General features: G+C 38.2%; 1 protein-coding gene across 7 annotated transcripts in view; it reads left to right on the forward strand.

The window, feature by feature from the left end:
• The window catches only part of LOC139143248 (A-type potassium channel modulatory protein DPP6-like), a 390979-nt gene that overhangs the window by 74024 nt on the left and 292135 nt on the right, over window positions 1–24820 (forward strand). Inside the window, exon 1 of one of the 7 annotated variants that reach the window (XM_070713409.1) lies at window positions 8948–10241. The exons of 3 other annotated variants lie outside the window; for them this stretch is intronic. In XM_070713409.1, coding sequence (XP_070569510.1) covers window positions 10053–10241 — 189 coding nt within the window. In that variant the 5' untranslated portion in view covers window positions 8948–10052. Of the gene's footprint in view, window positions 1–8947; window positions 10242–10429; window positions 10591–24820 lie in introns of those variants that run through there. 3 more of the 7 variants (XM_070713407.1, XM_070713414.1, XM_070713413.1) reach the window with 3 other exon arrangements.

The following is a 24820-nucleotide window of genomic DNA, read 5'->3' on the forward strand; positions in this document are numbered from 1 at the left end:
AAATGATATATGAGAATGTTTCAAATGCCCGATAGTTGAGTGATTTTAAACCAGGGTACTCGAATTACACCTCATTTTCCAGTTTTTTGTCAAAGGGTTATGTATAATTTAAAATCATAAACTTGAATGACATTACCCAACAAAAATATTCAGTTCAATCACATTCCTCATGTTACTGGTTGTAATATATAACAACGGCAAAATCCAGGCTTGGCCTTTAATATAAGCGAAGCGTTTTTTCTCTCAAAACGTCATCAATTTCGATAGAAAATATTTTTAGTTACAGAGATGTGTGAAATTAGAAGAAACATACATGTGGACGCCCTTGAACAGTAAATAGAATGTGTCCTTTCCATTTTACTATTCGTGTAGCGCAAACTGGCTTGATTTATTAGAAGTCCACAAGGACAGAGCAAACTGCTGCGATGCAACAAATTATCGCCAATGGCTATAAACTCAGCTTGCATAAGATATAGCTTGGCGAAATAAGCTACTTCAGTACGAGACTGATAATAGGCATCAGAATAGGTCGTCTTGATAAGATTTATAGAATGGCCCAGGGGTCAATTGCAAATACACACACATTCCCTTCTGTCTGTTGTATTTCACGCTAGAATAACCTGAAGAACACCATTTTCCATCAACTATTCTTTAAACCTTTGAAATTGATGTCTACTACACATCAAGGCACCGATGCTTTGTAGTCTACCTGCCTTCAACATCCAACACTTATGCATTTCTCCTGCCGCATGCGAACAAACGGCACCTTTACATTTCAACGTTTAAAGCGATGACCGCAATCAGACCCTAGCAGCCATCCAATTATTTGCCCATCGCAAGCAACGTGATTTATACGGCGAATTGCCTCGAGTAAATTAATGCTATTCTGTTGTATCATCAAAAAGTCACGCGAGAAATACAAATGAGTCTAGTCATGTATAAATGAGAGCTCTGTGCCAGGGTTATCGCTAGATAATGAAACGTATAACGTTGGAAGAGAGTCTGATCCTATTTAGATCCTTCAATTTCACTCAAACATATCGACACTGACCATATGTGGCAAGCCTCGCTGTTCCATCGCTAGTGGCTGCATTTTCCCAATTGACCACTTCCTAAAGTTATTGAATCATGAATATTCATGAGAACAGGTTACACGACGATACTCTACACATTGGTATAAGTACCACACTCATATACCCAGTATTACATATCAGGCTAGTCTACATCCTTGGTTGATTATATACATATTTTGGTGACACATAACAAACGAACCCCGGTAAATTTTGCGATGTAGCACAATAAATTACAAATGCGCTGTTTATTTCTGTGCACAGCGATGTTTAATACGCTGGTGCGAACCTGAAGGACTGTGTTTGAAAGTCAGGATAAGAAACACAAATTGATTCGGACAGAACAGGGTTCTACACATCTGCGCATGTCTGCGATTTGGAGTGGAGATGATGATGCCTGTAAGAAGCATTCACAGCGCACTCTTTCCGCGCAGCTAAGTTGCCAAGGGCATTGTGCGTGATAAAGTCGATGAACACGCCTCTCACAGCGATATCAACAGTTCTGGGACTTGTTGAAATGAGATGGATATTTTGAGAAAACCTTCACTTTTTGTACTTAGCCTATTTTTGTTGAGAAGCTGTTAAGGAAACGTGATTAGCAGCATTTCTTCTACCCGCAGACAAAGAAACCAACATTCTACTTCAAGGTATTCAAAAGTGCGAGATGTTCAAATTTTCAATTTTTTCGTTATTTTTCCTTAAAAAGTTTTCTTTTTCACTTTTCTCCTCCATGTATGTTGAGATACAAACAATTGGTCTCACCAATACGATGCATTGTACATTATTCACTGTTGATGGCAAATGAATTGTAGACCAGAGTGAAATTCAGTTGTCATCTCGAACACTGAAGTTAACACATGCACGGTCAGGGGCAGTCAACTAGATGATTTTAATATTGTAACTGTAGGTGTTTTACCTGTAAACATGCTGTTCGTAACTGCATCCTCCCCCCCCCCCCCCATCCTCGCTACGATTTGAAAATTCCCCTCAAGTTGCTAGGTTTCCACTTCCTCCGCTAGGAAATCTCCCCACTGTCCTTCTCGATGAACATCTGTCCAGTGCCTTTTCTCACCTAATACAAGTTCCACCCCATCGTCCATTTGCTACAAGCTTTTTCCCCTGCGCATATGCAATCTCCCCAAATAACTGACTCACATTCCCTGTCCAGCCAATTGGGCTTTACAGAGTTTCACGCTGAGCAGAAGGGTTAAATTTTCCCCGCCCACTCATTGGGCAAAATATTTGCCCGACCGCCCTGAACTCACTTGTGAATAGCTTTTTGCATGAACAGCTTTGTCGGTTGCCCCTGGCTGGTTGTGCTTACAATTCAAACTCTGGGCATTTTTGACGTGATATTGCATGAGAGTTGAATAAGAACTCATATTCGCTTATACATCAAACACTCATATATCAACGTGGAAACTTACAGCTTCTGGACTGTTTAACACACCCTACGCGATGATATTTCATCTACACGCACTGATATCTGAACGTAACTTAAGTTACGCATGCGCATATTGCATTTTAAAATTGAAGTTCATAGCCTTGGTCTTCTGACAAGCTTTCTGACATTGAACAAGTACCGAAACAGTTGCACAGATACACCTTCCACCACTCTCGTAGTTTTAAAATTATAATTACTAAGAAAATAATACCATCTACTGTTTTTCGGTCACGAAGTATGAAAATGCAGAAACTCGTAGTCCAGTTGATGATACTGACATACAGACCTGCAATAATAGATGACAGCCGATGTTCAATAATATTTTCCTCGAACCACATAATGTGTATTTTATATGATAACATAAAAGATTTCTAAAAAAAGGATAACCGACGATGGAATCAGCGATTTGTCATACGAGGGATTTCAAAGTGTGACTATCTTTCGACACACATCTGTTAGTTTATCAGCAGACCTTGGCAGCAAATGATGTATATGATACAGTCGGATCTTGCAGATAAGCCCAGAGATGTGCATATTGATAAAGGCGTGTCAGTGAGTGTACAAACGCTAATACTTTTGTTGATATCAAATAATGCTATTGAAACGGGACAGTGTTCACCACTTTATGGCATATCATCAATCTACGTCGAGATATGACAGCGGTTGCTACCGTTACCAATATTTTTTAGGATAAATGTGCCATTTTGTCATCATCACGTTCTCGTTGCTAATCAACTAGACCAGCGTCTCCCTTGTATTTCAGTCATGGTCTGTTTGACCTTGACATTTTAAAGAATATTCTCCGTAGGAAAAAATGTTGCAAGGAAGTCTCGTATGCAGGTGACCAAAGGTTATATCCATGGAGCGGTGTCTTGCATCGAAACTTTGAAGTACATTCAGAAATATAAATTATTATTTGATAAAGTGATTAATGAGCAGCGATTTGGTCGATCTGTAATAAAATGCAAACATTTAATAATATAAGATTATATTTAGTCCACGTCAAATACAGAAATACCAAATAAATAGATCAAATAAAATATGACAATTCTACAGATTCGTACAGATATATATCACAGATATCATATGATGTATAATATGTGCTAAGAAAAAGTGGTATAAATTTGATTTTTGTTCACGCAGAAACACAACCATGCAAGAGGTTACATTTAAAGGGGCATAGATGAGCAAAAGCCTAAAGACAAAAGTTTTCCACGACATCTAATTCGTTGATGCCTTTTTTATTCATTGTGAGCATGTTTGTCACTTGCATCAGACATTATTTCAACAATGAAGGGAAAAACCAATCTGAACTCTCTAATATGAAAAGTATGTGAGTGCCAAGAAATCGAAGTTCTTGATGAATTAGGTCACCTACACACCGTTCAAGCTAAATGAGTTACAATTTGAATATTACTGTGTTTGTCTCCAGAAAAGTGTAATGTAAGGAAAGTGTCAAAGACATGACCTTGATATGATAGACACTAAATCGATGATGTCATAGCAGTATCGATTGAGGGTATCATATAGGACATCTGCATCAACCGATGGGGAAATTACTGAATAGACAGATACAATATAGTCAAGGAAGTAAACTGATTCCACGTTGTGAATAAACAACTTGCAGAGACTAAAATCACACCTTTGTGTGAATTTGGTTTGAACGTGAACTCCTTAATTCCATATTCATCGATTATTGCAATCTCGTGGGAGTCTGCAGTGAATTGATTTTCTGAAATTGTTTGATTTGTCAGATCATTGAGTGCTTCCCCAAAGTTCTAACGTGACATATTGTGCCGTGTTTCCAGCTGTTCAATCCCAGTACTTCCAGAACTCCAAATTGTTTCCGTTTTCCAAGTTTCTACTTTTTCATCAGATGATGAGCTGTGACGTCATTAACAAATTGTCAAATGGGATGTCTGTGTCAAATTTGATTTTTGTGCAAACGACTCTTTCGATACCTGATGTACGAGACTGCGACATGTAGAACACCAAGAAACTCTTTCAAAAAATCAGTACTTTGTTGTTTGCGTTTTAAATTTCAAATATCAGTAAATTTAAGGTAATTTGTTTTTCTGCTACTAAAGTTGCTCTGAGGCCCCCGAATTTTATTCTTAATTTGGTAAGAGAATGGTTGAAAGTTTCCCCGAAGAAAGTTTGAGCACAAGTTTAAGTCTTTCACTTTCGAGGCGCATGCTACCATAATTCAACAATGCACCGTAAAGATGACTCTTACATGACTAAAACCTGCAAATAATTGTACCAAGGAGAAAGGCTGTCAAGAAATAGACAAAACACATTTTTAGTACCTTAAGTGAAAGAACACTTAGTTGTAGAAATAACTGTTGAAGTTATTTCCGAATTACTAAACTACATTATCCGACATGACAAATATTTGAAATTATTTATTTGAACTTAAAATATAAATTGCCGCAATCCATCATTTAAACCAATGCGACATTATTTTCTGGAAAATCAAGGCATTCAAGAGATGGTGAATAAACCATTATAAATAAACCATTTGGTTTTACGTAGTTTTCAAAATAACTTCACTCAAGTTTCGTTTTGCCAAAGGAATATATCAGACTTGTCGAACTTTCATTTTCAGCAAGGGTAACCTGTTATTAGAATCCTAGCACGGAACAATGTACAAAAAACATATACTTTAGCAGAGTACGGTCAGTTCCGGCGAGCATGTTTGTCTTGCCATAATTGAGTGCATAACCTCGATATAAAAAGCCATTAGATCTGTTACCCGAGTATATCCTTTAAATTGATCATTTCCGTTTCAGGGCAGCATCAATAAATGCGTTCTATGTTCCACATGACTTCGCAGTAAGTTTTGTAGATAAATTGGTATTTTTGAAAAGAAATGAACTCGGCGTTTAGTGTGCACGCATTTTTATTTGAAGTATTTTTATAAATTGTAAGATAAATTGCACCTATTATACGAAACATGAACAATCTTCAAAGATTCTGTTCCGCAAAACCGACATGAATGTTAAACTCCATGGCTTGATTGCTAGACTACCCTCTGCGTTCTACTTGACATGCTGGCCAGACGGTTTTCAATTTTCTTTCGAAGAATGGAAGCTTCGAAGCTTTTGAAACACCATGCTGTTGTTTTCTTGACGGACCAGAGAGATAGGGAGGCAGACAGACAGACAGACTGGACAGAGGTCGAGATAGACTGACAGAGACTGAGACAGATATCAAGACAGACATACAATGACAGTAGCGCAACTGAACAAAGTTGATGATTTTTGGTTATTTTTTTAAGTTAATAGTTTTAGAATTCAGAAAGGACCTTCGCACTCTTTCTGAAGTCCATTATAAACGCCTTTATGCAAATGGACGGATGCTGATTGCTCCATAACGTTTCAATCAGGCTATATGGACAGTTAGGTGAATCACACCAATCACCTCAAAGTTGCAACGCTACTGTAAGTTTACATTCACCCCTGAAAGTCACGTCAAAGGACTGTAGTTCTGGACTTTGAACTAACACGCTTTTATTTTCCTTGGCCGAGTCTGATTATGTTTATGGATCAGTAACGCAGAGATGTTTCGCATTGACACAAACAGTGACTCCACGCATGTACGTAGTTGTGCCCTCCCTATTCAAATAATGAACGCTCAATTGCGAAGATTGCCACTGCATGCCTCGTATGTACCCATTCTTTAAGATCATGAAGATTTGAAAATGTTCTCTCGTTAATACCTTGGAATGCTTTCGATTGTGTTTTTGTTAAGATGCCATTTTGCTGGTCTTGGGCTGCGTTTCGTCTTGTCTATTTGGTAAGACATTAAGCTGTTCTGTAAATTTTCAAACGATGTTAACAGTATACGCGGCTGTTTGGCGTTACTCTGTTAACGTCACGCGCTGGTGATTAACCACTGCTGTGAAAAAAATTCCTGATTGGGCATCATCGGTCACGTCTTTTCTAGTTCTTCGCCGAGAGTGACCGAGTCGTAACTCTCAGCATGATCAGTCACACATCTGACCCTTAGACATAAAGATATTCTTACTATGCAATGCAAAACGTTTTGCACACAGTGAAAATAGATGCTTTGCGAGATTACACCAGGAAAATTCTCTCCATTTAGAAAAAAAAACTATCGAACATAAACACGGTCTTGTTGAAATGAAAAGAGTCGCCTCAAAAACGACGATTAAGGTGACGTTTTGAAAGTAAATAAGTGCTTGGATGGTATGAAACCTAGAGAAAAGATTGCAAAATAAATGTGTCAGAAAATTGCAACACTCATGGCGTTATGGCAAAAAGGTTAGAAGATATGATTAATATGCAGGCAGACCGTTACACAGAACGGCAGATGCGTGTGAGTAAGTTAAAGAATGAAATAGTAACCACTTTCACAGTGTCTGAGGGTGAGGCAGAGAGAGAGAGAGAGAGAGAGAGAGAGAGAGAGAGAGAGAGAGAGAGAGAGAGTGTGACAAAACACAGAGCAGAAGTAGAGATGGCCAGGCTAGCGAGCAAGCAGACCAACGAGAAAAATATTCCTAACAACCACTATGTTTACCAATGGACTTTTGCAACGTAAATGGGCCTGTGGTTAGTACATGTAGTTGTTGGGTTGAAAACTGTCATGGGGGCGTGCTGTTCATCTTGCGTGCATTGTTTCCAACTTCATTTGCATACAGCAACTTCCATGGTCAAGGCAAACTGTGAAAAGAGTGATCAGCTGATCCGCTGAACACAAACGCATTTCATTACAATTATTCTTGCCATGTCACTGACACTTTGTGTTGTTCATCACTTTGTAAATTGGCAAAAGTGATACTAGTGACTAATTTAGCTACATGGAGGTAACTTAGAGCATGGAGCTCCTTTTTTAGCTCCATGCATGGAGACACTTTTTATACCTCCATGTGTCTCCTGATTGACAGGCCTCCTGACGCGAAGCGCTCGGTCGATATGCCTTCAAACACAAGTAAACCGTCAATTGCACACGATAAGGTCATTTTCAACACACCCAGAAACACTTGTCACCTGTTGATCCAACGACAACTAAGCGATAGTGCTCTTGCGCAGATCGTGTGCTTTGTCAGACCCAAGTCAATCAGCATACATAACCTCTACCTGTACATATATGACCCCTGAATGGATATAGAATGAAGAGTTCCTTGGATCGATAGAGTTTGCACTTCCCGCAATCTTACATCTAATCTAGGAACTATTCTTCGATGCCCATGTGCATTGTTATTTCACGGTCGACGCCATTCACTGGACATCTTCTGAGGCTATATGTGGCTTTAATCTGAACCCAGTGGCTTTCAGTTGCTTGTTTTGTCAATACATACAGTTGAACGTATCATATTAACCAATTAAGATATATTTATACATTCGCTTATAAAAATCAGTAGTAGCTGGTGGTACACCTACCATACTAGGCTTACTGCACCGGGAAGATATCAACGACACAACACGCAAGCTGGTCGTTTCGACATTTCCAGTAAGTACATGTATCCCAATATACTATTTCACCCTTTTATGTGGCTCTACCGATGATCCGCGCTGTGTATTAAACGAGGCGCTCACACTCATAGGCCTGAATACTATTTTATTTTCAAAGTGGGCTTCGACATGCGAGTTCGCTAGCTAAGCTAGGAGGTCTAGTCACACTGCTGCTAGTCAAACCTGTCACGCTCATTCCTGTTCGCCGTCAGTTCGGATGAAACACCCTTATTTCCTTTTCATCAGTTGGTTAATATCCTTTCAACGGCTAAACAGGTAACCTAGTTCACAGCTCTTCCATCAACCCATGACGTTTGCTGAAAACGAAGGTCTTGGTGTCCATGATTTCATAGCAAAGGGGTTGCCGCTTACGGACGGTACAGTATAATGCGATTGGATTCGCTGTACTGATGATAACACCATAGCTTCGTTGCAACAGTGCACATCAGAATCGTTTGCTGGCAATTACAGAAGCGACATTCAACGTAGAAGATGTACATATGAAGGGCGGAGCTCGCGGGAATCTTCAAAACCACCAATCCACCAACTCATTCTGAACAGATGATGCATATTAAATTTATTTTGATATGTGGAACTACCCAGCAAGTTAATAGTCCGTTCAGTGTCGTTGGTTGCAGACATACGAACGGCGGCGTTGTTCATGTTGTTCATAAACGGCGCCCAACGATAGCGTGGAATTGAGTGAGAGCGTGAGATATCCATACGGGAACTATCAGAGACGACGAGCACTTGTTGGCTGTGAAAATTACAACTTACGGAGGTTTTATGTTTTGAAACCGAAAAAGTCAACATTCGCCTAGAGTTGCATCTATACGCGGTGCAACATCGATGTCGAGTGCAGATGTCCGTATCTCATTACGTCATATCGACCATTTATGCAGAACAGAAAGTCGAATTTTGACCATAATATGTATTGCTGTGCATTGAGCTTCCCGTCAACAGATAATAGGTTTGGAATTGAATGTTTCTAGACCATATGCAACGTTACTGTCGACGTTAACACTGTGCTGCTGCAGTTTTTCAAAATCACTCGTTTCGGATGCTTTACAAGTAATGGATGTGCGAGCTAAAATCTTACAGAGTGCAATGGGAATCGTCACTTATCGTTGGAATATCGGCAATTTATTTTGAATTTCACATTGTATTGACATACGTGTACGGTCACCTAAGAGAGCGTTTTATACAGCTACAGCTGGCTCCTCGTGTTCACCAGATACCCTGTGATCGTCGAATGAAATAATCCACGCTCACCGCCCGTAGATCGTAGCAGCGTATCATTGATGCTGTTGTCGGTTTCCATGGTGACGGTTCTGATGAGAGAAATTTCTCCATATCACAATCTACAGAATAGCTGTGGAAATACTCGGTCGAACATCTCGATGTTGTCTGCTTTGCTTATCAAAGAATCGATTTGTTTCCGATACAGCGCATGTGAATTGAGTCTGTTCAAGTTGAAAAGTATAGGACAGGTACACCGGAAAACCCACGTGAGGAATCCCCGCTTACCTATCGATTGATTGAAAGGAATTACATTTCAAGTTACGCAACCACGTCGTCTAAGAATGGCTTGCAGAGATTTATAAAGTAACTAAACAAGACGAATCTGCGTTCACCACGGTTTGACAACAAAACAGTCGGACAATTGTGTGTTCACCCGCAAGCTAACGTTTTAGAATCAAAAGGAGATACAGCAGTGTATTTACATGTCGAAGCGGACTCCCAACACTCTGTCATAGTGCTGTCCCTCTGTCATTGAGGTCAGCAGACGAATTGTCTTGTACGATACGTCAACTTGTCTGCGTCCAACCTTCCCTTGTATATCAGTATTATATGTATAATCATTCATAATTTTATTACAGCGAGCCACTGCAACTGGTCGCTGTTCTTGGATTCGTAAGCTCCAGAAGCGGTTGTCACCAGGCCGAACGGTTGCCGTACAATTGCGAGCTGCTGAATCTTACAAGGGCAGACATTCAAAGGTTCGGATAACTTCAAAAACCCAAAGTTAGTTACCGTGTTTGTTTATAGCAGACTTCTAAAATGAATCAGGCTGTCGGAAGCGGCGGACGTGGATTACACAGTAGTTCATCCTCGCTGTCTAAAGGGAAAAAAGATGCCAAGGAGCGAGTGCGAGGCACTGGGAAATCTGAAAACAGCAAAAAGAAGAACAAGAACCTGCCACCCATAACCAAGAACCGTGATGGCGTTATTCAGGTAGAGCTCAACCAGGTACAGCAAAGTTTACTTCTTTCCTTATTAAGAAAATCGATACATAGTTGATGTTTCCCAATGCATTTGCGGTCCACGATCGATCCAACGGCTTACAGCCATGGCGATTGTATTGTATTTGGTTCTGTTGGTCTGTCATTGGCTTTCGAGTCCTAATAGCATTGCACAACCTAAACACTGGTCAACGTGTCTACCTGACGGTGTCCGGTAGATTTTTAGACCTGGGAGCTCAGAACAAAATATGGCGAGTGCCGGTGCTGCTGTTGCAGGCGACGTCGACTTGAAATTGCGCAAAGATCATGGCGGCAGGAGAGGTAAAACTGGACTGCCGATATGGTGGATGGAAGAGGTAAACTCTTAACGAGCTCAATTCAATAGTGTTTGTGTGTAAACTCGTGTTATGTTTTGTCCAGGTTATTAGCATCAGAAAGGGGAGCGCACTCACTTTCACATTTCATTCCCATTCATGATAACATGACTTGTAGTCAGATCACGCCTTACGGCTTTACTGCCGACCAATGTTATCGTAAATGATCATTATGAACTCGGCCCTCTAGAGATCCATCGGCATGCGATGTGATGACACAGACGAGATGCTGCTAGACGGTCACGCTGTGACTGTGAGGACCGACAGCCGTGCTTTGCTGCCATACAAAACATTAAAAACGAACACCGTGTGATACATCATTAATTATCAAATTGTCGGTGCGAACAGTTGTCAAGGGCAACAACTGACTGCATAGAGTATGTTCCCTGTAAAAAAATACAAGGAATAAAACGCACTTCTTGGCTCTGTCGTGATTACGCGCGATTCCCTCACAGTCAACACAACTAGCTTGGCTTCCTTTTCAATAATAAATGTTCAACGTTCGTGGCACCGACAACGCGTGACAGTTCATTCTCAGGGTGCAACTTGCATTAAGATCACTCCAAGACAACGCTTGCACCAAAGACTGTAGAGAAAGTGTCGACTTGCAACCTAGTTCTGTTGTAAAGCACAGTCATTCTGCGGCATACTTACGTGATCGTATTTTACACGTTGACGTAAACAAAGTAAACACAATAGCTGTCATGCATTGTTTGCTGTCTTGGCTTGCATCATTGTTTTCATCAACCTTGTATTGTCATTGACCAAGTGTTTGCTGCCGTTACATTGTATACGTTTCGACCATATTTCCGGTAGAGTTGGGAGACTATCTCCCGTATATTCTTTTTCGAGAGCTTCTTCTACTATTTTTAATACTTGGTTTGTGCATAGACCCTCGAGAAAAACTCGAGGGTCTATGGTTTGTTGAGTATAGCCGACGAGTAAGGCGTTCTCGACTCGCGAGCGGCTGTATGACCTGCAACGGTCATCGCACAATGTAGTGTACCCTCCCCGCCTTTTCTAAATTAAAGGAGAGTTGTTTTATAAAAGACTCGATGCACTGAAATTGACTTAATTCCCGTGAGTTCTAGAAATGCAAAATGCCGAGGTTTATTGGACTCCATAATCGGTTCGATTTGCCGATGGTAATTTCAACCTGCAAAGACAACTCATGCTTTGCCTATGGCCATTAGCGATGCAAGCGAACTGCAAACACCAAAGCCACTTGCTAGGCGCTACGGTCATCTTAAAATCGATATCTATACTCGTACTAGAACCGCAATGTCACGTCGTATTGATCGATTACTCACATATGAAATGTTGACGTACTAGCAGTTTATCCACAGATGAATGACTCTGTAAGATCATTTCATACGACTCGTAAGCTCCATCTTTTGATGTTGTGGAGTACTTTTGCCTTCTAATATATCAACCTAACTTAGACTGTGTCATAATAACTTAAACTGTATATAAATGCATTGCTGCCAGTGCCATGAATGTGCAAATACACAATTCGAATTCACTCTGTCCATGGCACATTTGTGACACACATTGTACGACTGCCAACCATATACGAACTCTTGACACTGCCATGCGATTCATCAATCTTTTGCAAGTTTCACGTGCCCATGTTAAGTTTTATTTGAATGCTTTCGAAAGAATAGCAAAATCAATTAAAGTCATCGCAATTGTCAAAAAAGACGGAGGCACATTTGGAGAGACAAGCACACAATAACAGGCATGCAGGTACTGTAAAACCGTTATCGACATACCCGTTAGAGTTTAAAAACTGACGTTATTTTCGACAAGCGAACATTATTTGGTAAGGCAAGATAGGAATATACCTCTGAGTATTTATAACCCTTCCATATTTCCGTCACTTTCTTGACGGCCGTGGCCGCCGTCGAAGTTTCATCGTAACCAATAAACTCTAGTAATTGAAATTTTCAGACAAAACGTTTGACTTTATCTGCTGTATTCAGACCGTTTGTTAACAAAGTTGCGTAAAACATTTCGCAAGCATGGTGACTTTGAGACAGAAATTTAATAGCAATATTGTATAGCGATTTACATCAGACTTAACATTGATCTTATGAGATGATGAGAACACATAGATAACGCTTGTTTTACTGACTCAGATGATTGAACGATAGACGGTGAATCCCGGCGTGAAGATAAGCCATACAGCCGTGACTTGCCATAAAGAACTTCAAACAGAGCAGTGCATATCGTTGTGTGCACAACAATAATGAGAGAACCACCATAATTCTGTCTGTGCAGTTTCAAGGCTCGGTGACCTAGCAGGTAGCGGAGGAAACATTTTCGTATGTTCGACGTTTCTGACAGAATCAACGGCCCGCAACCTTTGTTTTCTGGCGGTGTGTCCCATTGACCAACATATCAGGACTAGACTGTATTTCAAGAGAGTTTTAACGAATGCCAGTCACTACACTGTCGCAAATCTCTGTCGTCTGTGATCACGATTTTTCTGTCCCAAAGGGACATGAATGTTTGTTTGGTATAGTATCATTCTTACGTTCTGAACCGAAAGTGTCTTACTATTGTCAGATATTTAATCCATAAAATGATGCCGTTTGACAAAGTAATTGAAATTGATGTTACATAAAATTACATGAAATTGATGTTACATAAAATCTAAGATCACCTGTTTTTTGCGTTACATTTTTGCACAAAATACGCCACAGTACTGCTCAACCTCGTTGAAAGGAAAATAAAAGACAACAGCCGTATACAATTTACAATACATATCAAGATTAATAGGAAATAGATACACTCTTAATATACCGGAATTACAGAAACGATAGAGTTTTGAAATATAACATCGCGTAGAAAGAAACTCTCCATACTCTTAATCATGAATTTGATGTAAGTTATTGATTTTATTTGATTTAAAAATGTTAGAGACGATGGGGTTTGTTCGATGATAATCAATAATCTTCAGTTAACTCGCTGTCCCTACCTTGATTATTCAATATTATTCTAGTGGATATGAACAAAAACAAGGTGATTGTATCACCTTGACAGGTGAGTCCACTGTTCTCCAGTTTTGCCAAAAATAACCGATCTACTGTGTTCGATCGCGTGCATTTTTTTTAATGGCATATACGATGCAAACATCCACACAATAGCCAGACTGTATTGAGCGTGCAGCAGAAAGACAACCCAAGCGATATTTTCAGTATATCTAGAACATACGGCACATTTTTAATGTGTTCCTCAGGCATCGAGCATAGATTTTATCTCCAATTTCAAAAATTGCCATTCTATTCCAAGCTTTTACGATTACCTGACCAATACTGTAGTAAAGTTCACAGACGAGCTTGCATTTTCCACATAGCATCATGAAATTAACAGCAGGTGCCTCAAGTTGCCGCCCGTGGCCCTCTACTTAAAATTGTAAAGACACAAGTACTTTGCCGGCTAGTAGTTTCGACTTCAGGTCATATAATAAATCCTACATTCACAACGATGATATTACTAGGGTGAACTTCACGATGCAAAAGTTCTTGCAACCACAAATATGCTGAATAATGATATCTTCTATGGAGAAGTGAAACCCAAAGTATGCAAAGATGAATTGAAAGAAATATCTTCAAATTTTAATCATGTCGGAAATATACTACAATGTGATATAATATGTATACAATTGTTCAAATGCCACTGCCTCTTAGGTATTCACCCTGTTTGCCTGTTGTAATCGTGTTGCTCCAAGCTATCCTTTAGATTTCGGTTTTAATATGACAGAGTCAGCCTTAGAACATTATATCTAAAATCTATCCTGGAAACAGATTCAGTATTTAATATTTTAGATTATGAAGATTGAACGTAAGCGAAAGAGTAGCATGGCCTAATTTTCTACACACTAGTTGTCAGTGTACAATATTCCCCTCCGATAATTTCTTCTTTGTTTGTTTTCACTTTGCTGGTACGCGTTTATTTTGGGATCTGTTATTTTCTATTCCTAAGGATGCTGTCTTTTTCCGGGTCTGCATGCTATATTTGACAGCTAATTACCATAAAAGTTAAGACCCCTTACAAACACGAGATGTGGACAGGTTGATACCTGATATGATAAAATAACAGACGACAAACTCACCGATACTTGCATAACAATTGGACCACAACTGGCACTGCCCTGGTATCGATATTACCGAATAATGTTCACGATATTATTTATTGCATTACGCAAAATTTGTTCCGTTTGTCTTATTTCATGCATTCCTTAAACTTCAAGACCATTAATAGTTATTACGTCACACTTTTGTGACACAAATTACTCCCATGTCGATGAAGGCTCCATCTTTTAATGAAAGACACCCTTCAAGAATTGAAATGGCGACACACAAGCACAAATGTCACTTGTCGGATTAAAATGGCGCCTTCAATGATATCACGTGACAGTTGCTGATTTAGCTGACGAGTGACAAGTTTTACTAGAGCAGTCTGACGTGAGATTAAGCCAAAGTTACGATGCCTCGTCACAGCTATACGAGCTTTCACATTCCTACAAGCATTTGTACGATATCCCATAGTACACCGGACGTTTTCAATAACCATTAATCTTGCGATATGATTTCTGAAAAAATCGACGAGACGATTGAGGCATTTATAATATTTTCCCAGAGGCGTTTCTCTGCTTTTTTTTCCACATAAATTGCACATTGCAAAGTTTCGTGTTGAAGTTTAGTTTCTCCGGACCGTAGTCGTATATGACTGGAATACTGTCATCGTGTTTTCCATTACAAAAAATGGGTTATGCATGAGCCATTACCATAGCATAGTAGACCAAACCATCTGATCGGTTATACAGGAGTTATAACCTTCGTCTAGTGGACCAACTCACCTGCTTAATATCGGCCGATGATGAATGGTTTTTTGTTGCAGGTAGTGATTGTATGATAGTGTGATTGCTAGCAACAGTCATCCTAATTTCCTTCCAGGGTCAGCAATAAGCTATAGCACTGCTCAGTTTTGGGGGATTCAATAGTATTATATGTGGAGGGTTTTTTTGCGGGTGGAGGGAGGTACCGTACACCTAAATCGAAAGAGTTCATGATAGGATGACTTCGGTAAAAAAGTAGATACATGAATAAACGTATGAGTGAAACATTAGGACATGTTGAGAAACTTGATACCATATATCAGACGATCCTTTGTTCAACGTTTCCTAGCGCCTGCCCCTCTATCTCTCTGTCTGTTGCCTTTGTTTTTGCCAGGAAGACTCTAGCATTTTACACACCGGTGATTTTGCATCGAAGGTTCATCATCAGCAGCTGAGAACGGTCAACCGTGACACGAACGAATCCTGTATTTGATAATCTTTCTGAAATGAATGGTGAAGCAATAACGTATTAAACTATGATGATGAAGAATAATATGAACTCTGCAACATATATGATTGATAGAAATCGATTTTACCGAAATAGTATGTTAGGGCTGGCCGTTCAAATTATATATCTTTCATGATAATTTGGTCCAATATTTCCAATACTTTCCAAGGCTATACCCTTTTAAATGATGTAATTGACCAACTTTCCACAACTGATTGTGTTGAATTGCGATGATAAAATGGTGTACATAGATGAACGACATGAATAAAATCCGCGATGATCATTTTACTTTGTTATTTTGAGTAAACGATGGAACGGCAATTTGCAGAGCAATGGCGGGAATGTTAATGAATGTGGCAGACGACAGATTTAAGGCAAACATATCGATGACATTTTTTACGTTTTTGCTCTATTTTAGCAAATTTAATTATCTGACTAGGTAGGGAAAATTTAGTTGCTAGATGTAATATTAATCCATCGTTTAAACGCTGAATAAATATATTAATCGGTCATGTAATAATTTTCGCGTTGATTTATGATGTAACATTTTGTCTATTCTGTTCGAATAAGATCTGTAAGACGAAAAATTATTGTAGCGTTTGTTTGCATGTGCACTTAATGAACACTGTTTAAGTACCATCCATAGCTGTTCTCAACACATTAAACAACCATTAACACCATTTGCAAAATAGGTTATCGAATATTTACTGTGACAAGATAATTTCAAACTGGGGCAGGGCGACCTTCGACCTCTCTTTATTTTAGATCATAAAAAATGGTATAGGAACACTGTATGAACTGTCACATTGATCGCACAGGTGGAATGTTTGTTAATCGTAGTGAATTACTGGTACTTTCCTCTTTGTTATTGTGCATAAATGACGTCAAAATGATGATGATGATGATGATGATGATGATGATGATGATGATGATGATGATGGCGATGATGATGATGGCGATTTTGATGATGATGATGATGATGATGATGATGATGATGATGATGATGATGATGATGATGATGGTGATGTCATTTTGACAGGCCAGGTGGTGGATCGAAGGTCAAGTTTTTAATACATTGCAGCCTGTTTAATGACAATGACAAAAATATTTCGTAAGTATCCCATAGACCGGATCAAAGTTAAGTAAAGTAGCCAGCGTCGTTTGAGCTACTTGTGCAGGTTCATATTGCCGCTTACATGTATTGCTGCAGCCTTGACATCAGGCAAATCAATCAAAAACCCCCATTCTTCGTCAATAACGGTGTTATCCATGTACTACCGATGCAATTTTCGTGGCAGGTTCGTAATTGTTGAAATAATCGTAAAAGAGATTGTAAAAAAAACCCCACGACTGGATTCTGATCACTATCAATACTAGCCCTGCGTACGATGCTGTGTGTTCCCGGCGTTGTACGGCTTCCCATCACAGGTGGTTAGGGTTAGGGGTTAGGGTTAGCAACTATGGTGGGAGACCGTACAAAGCCGGGAACACGCATCATCGTACGCAGGGCTATATCAATACGTATCTTTATCTTAATCAAATGGATATTAAATTTCCTTTGTCTAGCGGACAAAAACTCTGGAGTTTGTTCCAAATTTTCTGTAAACGTGCAACTTATAAGAGAGAGAGAGTCTTTTCTCTACTGGAACATCTGGTGTCTCGTACAATGAAGATATTTAAATGGAGATATAGGTAGCCGAGGTATCACTATTTCCTGCACCATCGTCTTGTCGATAGCAAAAACCTGTTTTAACGTTAAAAATTTCCTAAATTCATTTGAATCGGATATGTCTACTGCCATTTGCCAGTTATTCATCATGGCACAGATGTTTGTCTATGGATACCTCATCTGGGATGATGACAAAAGATAGTAACAGCTGGTCTTGAAATGGTGAAAGATTTGATATATACATCCTGGAAATCATCTCAAATTTATGCAGTGAAATAAATGTCACACTAAAATATCTGTTGTGCTTATCCGCGTGTATTATGAACATTTCTGTTTTTCCGAACACATGAACTTGAATCACTAAGAAAATGGAAAAAACATTGATGTTATAGAATTGTTTTGTCCTGCCATTGACAACTGGTCATCTATCATCTCATAACAGCTTTTAGCCGTGTAAATCTGATTTGTAGATTAACACTCTTACATTGATGTATTTTGTTTAATTCCATATACAAGGTCATAATTTCTTTTGTTTCTGACAGTGCACATTGTGTCGGATTAACAATCGTGGGATAGTGAGTCCACAGCATGAATATGGGTCGTGATGCTCTGCCCTTGAGCAAGACACTTTACTTTCAATAACCACTCCATTTCAAATGAGAAATGGGTACCCCATCCTCAAATTGAGCTTCCCGCCTGTTCAGTGTTCTGTAGTTGACCTCTGTTGCGTGTCAATGACACACTTCATATAAAAATTGCGCTGGTAGTTGCCATCAAGTTTGCCTGGACTTCAGTCTCCGCTTTTGGCCATCGTGGTCGGAGGCACGGAGGGCAAAGCGAAGAAATAGGGTCAAGGTCGCCATCAAGTATACTCCAGTCCATAGGTAAAGCGATTTAACCACAACTAAACGTCACGTTTGCAGGTGTCAAAGATGTACAGTCTTTCAATGACTGTGTACGACAACTGAGCAAACCAAAAAATTAACATGGCATTGACAGTGCCTGGTGTCGCGTACAAACCAACGTTTGCCATGCTTGATGTCTACTGCGCACGTGTGTCTCTGAAATGTAACTCAAACTATGACTTTTTCGACCGTTAAACAATGTTGCAGAAAACTTTTGTATGAAATTTTCAAACTATGGTTAATGTTTTCAAAACAAAATAATATTTCATGAAGCTCTTTCACTCCAACTCAAAAATACAAGTATGTGCATTATCTTTCCCTGACCAAAATAAACCTCGATAGCATCATCACGCACTAATAATCACCGAAAATTTTCAAAATGCGACACCATTTTCGATTTTTCTAAGTATTTCTTCAGATTGTGTGACATTTTGTGTTCAAGAGAAAGTTCAATGAGGCATATTTATTTGTGCAGTCTGTCGTGCAAACGATAAGGGGGCCATGTGTCGCTGTGTGAAGTCACTATTTACATGAAAAATAAATATTTCATTTGTTGAATATTTTCGCTTTCTACACACTGAATCCGCAGAGAAAACCACGGCAGCGATTATGTCGGTGTGTAGATTTACTCATTAAAGCCCATGAGAGGAGCCTCAAACAAAGTAAAGTGATATTTTACTTCAGTTTTAAGTACCTGATTAAAATAGTATTCACTTGACAGTCAATGCACCAATTTACATATTAGTTTTCCAAGGCACCGCCGTATACGTTTGAAAGCTTCGACTCCCAAGTGAATCCAGGACAACAGGGTCGCTTAAAACACTAACCCATTCCGGCGATAATGTTCAGAATATCACGTAAAGGTACACATTTCGAAGTTAGTGACGTAATGTTTAATGCAAAATTAGAAGGTCGATTCTATCTAGGCTTCCATGTTTGAACCGGTAAACAAATGAAGCTTTCGACAACTCACTCTTTGCTATAGCCTACCTTCATGCTTATTTTTCGATAGGTTTTGCCGGGGTGAAATTCCCGGATGAAATTACGTCATAAGTTTAGATTTAGTATTTAGATTTTATTGCCTGCCATTATTCTGACTGCCAACGCCAGAAACATCAACGTTGTAACATTTTCCATTCAAAGCTTGAGTAAGACTTGCAAAATTGAAAATCCCGCCGGCGGTAATTAAATATTCAATCAACCCCTGTCAATAATAGAAGAGGAGCTACTAAAACCGCACACAAATAATTCCTTACAAAAGTCAGAGTTGATAGTGGTAGATTTTATCAAATGGAATGGCCCGGGGCTTTCAAAAAATGTTTACTAATCTGCATATTTTTTTATTCATAATTCATTGAGGTCCCCATACCGTGTTTTTATGGCTCCGTGACGGTGTAATTAGATTTTGCAAGGTAGAGCTTTTCGTGAATAATTAATGAGAAGATCCGTGAAAAATATGACAATGTGATATCGAAGACAATTAAACTACTGATACTGTAAGTGATGTCACCTTTCAAAGCCTTCGCCTTTGTTGTGAACAACCATTCAACTCTGACCCGTCTCTGTGTGTTTCTAAAAGTGATGAGTCTATATTCATGTCAGACAAATATATGAAAATATAGAAACACAGCTTTTGTTTGGTCTGAAATATTGATAGTGGAATTACGTTGATTAATCTTGATTGCTATTGACATGGAAGCCTTTTCCTACATGTTTTACATTCTCACAATATTTAATCACGTGAGAAACAGAAATTATTTTGGCAAGTGTTTGTGGAATGCAAAATGAAAGAATGTAATCAGAATTGATAAGAGGTGACATCAGTTCTTTATTGGATCTGGAACATTGCATCAGCTGAATTGTGGTTCGTACTTCAACGACAGAGTCGAAGTTTATTCTCTTGATATTTGGAGCTTGTCATCATTCACCGATATTCGGCCATCTTGACAGGCTACTGTTTAGTCAAATAAGGAAGAAATTATGATAGTAATTTTGTTAATGCCCTTATCAGTCTGAAATCCTTGCAGACTTCAAAAATACTAAGTAATGCCACAGCTAAAATATTCAGATTTTTTGGCAAAGCTTCCTAGGTGTTGAGCGATTTTGTAATTTTTTTGTACGAATCAACAAAATCTCCCACCAGTTATATTGGTACTGATGATTTGAAGTCTAGATTTTACAAACTGTATACTATATTAAAGGCATAACATACACAGGCAGTGTCGACTGAACAAATTTTGAGCATTTCATGCAGAAAACAAAAAAAACTTTAAAATATGCACAACAAAAATGCCATGTGGAAGTATATATTTGCCACACTTTAAAAAAAAAGAAAAAATCCGAAGAGGTTTTAGAATAAGCGGCGATTCCAAGGAACAATTTAAAGCTATTCTTCCTGGCGTAAAAAGAAAGCATTCAGTTTTTGTATTCTCGACATAAAACGTTTGTCTCACAGAAATTCACACATAACAGCATTTTATCATAGGTTGTAAACTGTCGCGGAAAATTTCGACGGCGACTTAGCTTAGATTTAGTATTATGAAAATTGCTCGAAATTATAAAGTCTGGACATTCCTAGATTGTTATTCCAGAGCAGATAGCGGTGCCATAAATTTTTCCAAACCATTAAAAAAGTAAAATAAATATTGGTATAAGGAGTAGGTTAGTAAATTACATTGAGTGGTAGAAATAGCGAATTTATTGACAACAATGAGATATTGTTTGGTGTCGTATGTTACTGGCCTTAAAAGCAGACTTAATGAGATTCATTGTTAAAATCAGTATAGAAATCATATCGATGTTTATGGCCAGATTTCATGAAAAATTGATGATTAAGGAGTATTTTATATGCTTCAGAAAGGAAATCTTGATTTTTGAAGACGAAATGGTAAGAATTGTCAAGCAAGCTATAGGATAGGTTTAGTGACAGTAACAAATTTCGTGAAAATGTACGAACTTACGAAGTCGGTTGGACGCTCTAAAATGTCGAATTCATCATGTCTGTTGTAAGAAAAGAAGTAATGCATATTGCCAATCTACTTGGTCAGGTCAAGTTTGCATCGTTCAAACATTACTGTGTGATACTACAAAAATTACTTTTCTAAAACCATTTGTACAGTTACTTTCCAGACAGCCAAAAAAAAACAACAAAAAACCAGTTTTACTGAACGGAATTCAAACTGAGCGTCGTAGGCTTACATCCCTGCTAATATGCGAGTCAACTGGACCGTATTCAAAGATATAATAAAATCCTATCTGTCGCAGTGCTTTTAACTCTATCATGACAAATCTTAGATCTAAATGATATATCCTGAAACATACTGACAGATTGGGAATTTGAAGAGGACTTCCATTATGAACAGTTTAATGATGTGTGCCTGCAGGAATGTAACGCTATTTAATCTTGACAGTCACATGTCCACAGCATTGATGTATTCATACGCGTTAGTTATGAGGTCGAGCAGATGTTGCAGACGGGCTTGTACTCGCTCCATTGGAGACACTTGTCAGCGGTGAGCGTAATAGGAGAGCTCGTTAGGCAGTTTACGACCCTTTTCCTTCTCAAGCATGTTAACCGCTAACACAACTTAAAAGCCGTGAGCACAATAACTATTAACTTGACGAGCTGATTTCTTACGTCGACGCTATTTAGTATTTTTAATCAAATTAGCCAAATTTGAAACGGTTTACATAGCTTTTTTCACTACTCACGCTTCAACTCAAGGACTGGAAGGCTTTCCGAATGTGTCACTTCAGCACCAATTGCTTAGAATAATAAGCAACAACGACTGACTTACATGTGTGTGTATACTGCGTGTAAACCAGTATTGTGGCATTGTATTGCAAACGTGCACGATGATCGTACCAGTAAAATTACGTGTGCGCATATATAAATATATTTAATATATATATATATATATATATATATATAATATATATATATATATATATATATATATATATATATATATATATGAAATTTATATATTTCAGTGTGGCGACATCAGATGTGTAGCTGTGTGCTTTTGTCATTAGTTTATGCATCATATTTCCACGCAACACAACATTTGGGAACCTGTTACATTGAAAATTTATCTATCTACTTATATAATATATATATATATATATATATATATATATATATATATATATATATATATATATATATATATATATATATATATATATATATATATATATATATAAGTAGATAAATAAATTTTCAAGTCCCCGTATACATTATCAACATTTTTCAAGTCCCCCACAAATTATCATATAGCCGTATATTTATTAAGAATGTACGTAGAGTAAAAATAAACATGTATTGCGTAGTTCTGCTCGCAGATGTTCGACACCACCTCTTATCAGCAGTTTGTAGAGCCGCCATATTCCTGAGGCAAGTTCTGAAATTGATTCAGTTTTAAACACATCAGTGGACTTTTTGGATTTATCACTCTAAGCAGACTTGAGTTTATTCAACTCTGGCCAGGTCAATTGCGTCTGCCGAAGAGCACATTAAATGACAATCATGAGAGAGTATGCAAATTTTTAATTGCTGGCTACATTTTGCCAAATTGTGAAAAACTGAGCACAGTGACCTACCGAAATATATTTTTTTCAAAAGTATTAGACATATACGACTTATATTACACTTTTGTTTTACAAAATTGACAATACTGAAAGTTTAAAATATTCCGCCAAATAAACCTTTTAAATTTCAGAAATTTTGGGTGTAATAATGGCAAATTTGGTAAAAAAATAAATGATTCCATTTAGTCACACAGTTTTTCATTTAAATTAGAGTCTTTACTGTTCAAAGTTTTACTTTGTGTTATTGCACTTTGAGGTGTGGAAATTTTTTTCACTGTAAGAACTTGAAGGTTTTATATATTGATTTTAAGTGATTTTCGTTAAAAACCAGTGACTTTTCGTCGTACATTTGTAGAAAATCAATTAAGGTGACCCCATCTTTTTTCTCTAATATTTGATTATTCTCATATGCCACAAAGCTGTATTAACTTGGATAATTTTGACAATATTTTTGCAACATTGAAAAACTATCAACAATTGCAGCTTCTGCCCCGTTACAAGGCAACTTGTTGTTTTTATGAAACTCTAACGGCATTCGTACATTTTTAGATTTTTTCAAGAATAAAGTCATGAAATGCGACAAAACGGTTCTAGATTTTGATTAATTATTACTAACATTAGAACCATCGGACGACACAAAAATGTTTCGAGCCAAACTATTTTTAGGTCCCCCCATAGGCAGAGCAAAACTTTCAAGTCCCCCTCAACTTCCTAAAGAGTTTTCGAATCTTCCCGGAATTCCTCCAGCCCCCTCACCATTTTTAAGAGTCCTGCCTAAGCATAAGTTTTAATACAACGTGTTGGGTTTATGTACAGATGGCATTTATTGCCATGTTTATTTTTAGCAAGTAATCGTCACATGTGACCTAGGTTGAGTTTAAAAATCCTATTAATAATTTCATAAGGTTAAAAATAACTGAATCGTCACCAATGATGAATCTTTCATTACTCTGTAGCGAGGGTCAAACCTGTGGCAAATGACGTAGCAAAATAAAAAGATATCTGCAGAGATGCAGCTTGTAAGGGCATATAGAGTGAGTACTGATTACGAGAACAAAGTTGTCAGAGGAGCGGTTTAATAAAAAACGTTGTAGCGTAATATTCGACAAACCTAGGTTTCTTGTACATGGTGTACGCCCACTTCACACTACTGCGTTATAAGCATACCTCACGGTTATCACTTAGAAATATCAACTCCCTCTTTCCTGCTTACGACGACAATTCATACCCTCTGAACTTAATCAATCTACTTGGTGATGACTAAAATATCAGGTTTTAGAAATTCATCTTTTCTGTCCGCAGCTTTTCGTTAATCTATGATTAGTAAGCTTATCGGGCTTCCAAAGGATTCTTCTGATGGATGTTATAGCATGATTTAAGTCAATATGTATGTTTCGTGAAAATATCAATTTTAAATTTCGTTCTATAGAAGCTGTATTCACTGATGTAAACATGAACACTTTTCAATAGTCAACTCATTTGTTGCATTATCCACCCTTTTAATGATTGAAATTTTTAATATATATAATGGAGTATTGCATGATAATGGTTTGTGCTTATTGGTCCGATGCAGCCATTCAATTTGACGATTCCTACAAATAGTAAAAAACTGTCACGTGTTAGTTTCTGCGTAGGGCTGTAAATGTTTGCAATCTGCAGAATAAGTTCTCATTGCTGACACAAATTCTCGTCTGCAT

The sequence above is a fragment of the Ptychodera flava genome, chromosome 11 (assembly GCF_041260155.1).
Source record: "Ptychodera flava strain L36383 chromosome 11, AS_Pfla_20210202, whole genome shotgun sequence".
Lineage (NCBI taxonomy): Eukaryota > Metazoa > Hemichordata > Enteropneusta > Ptychoderidae > Ptychodera > Ptychodera flava.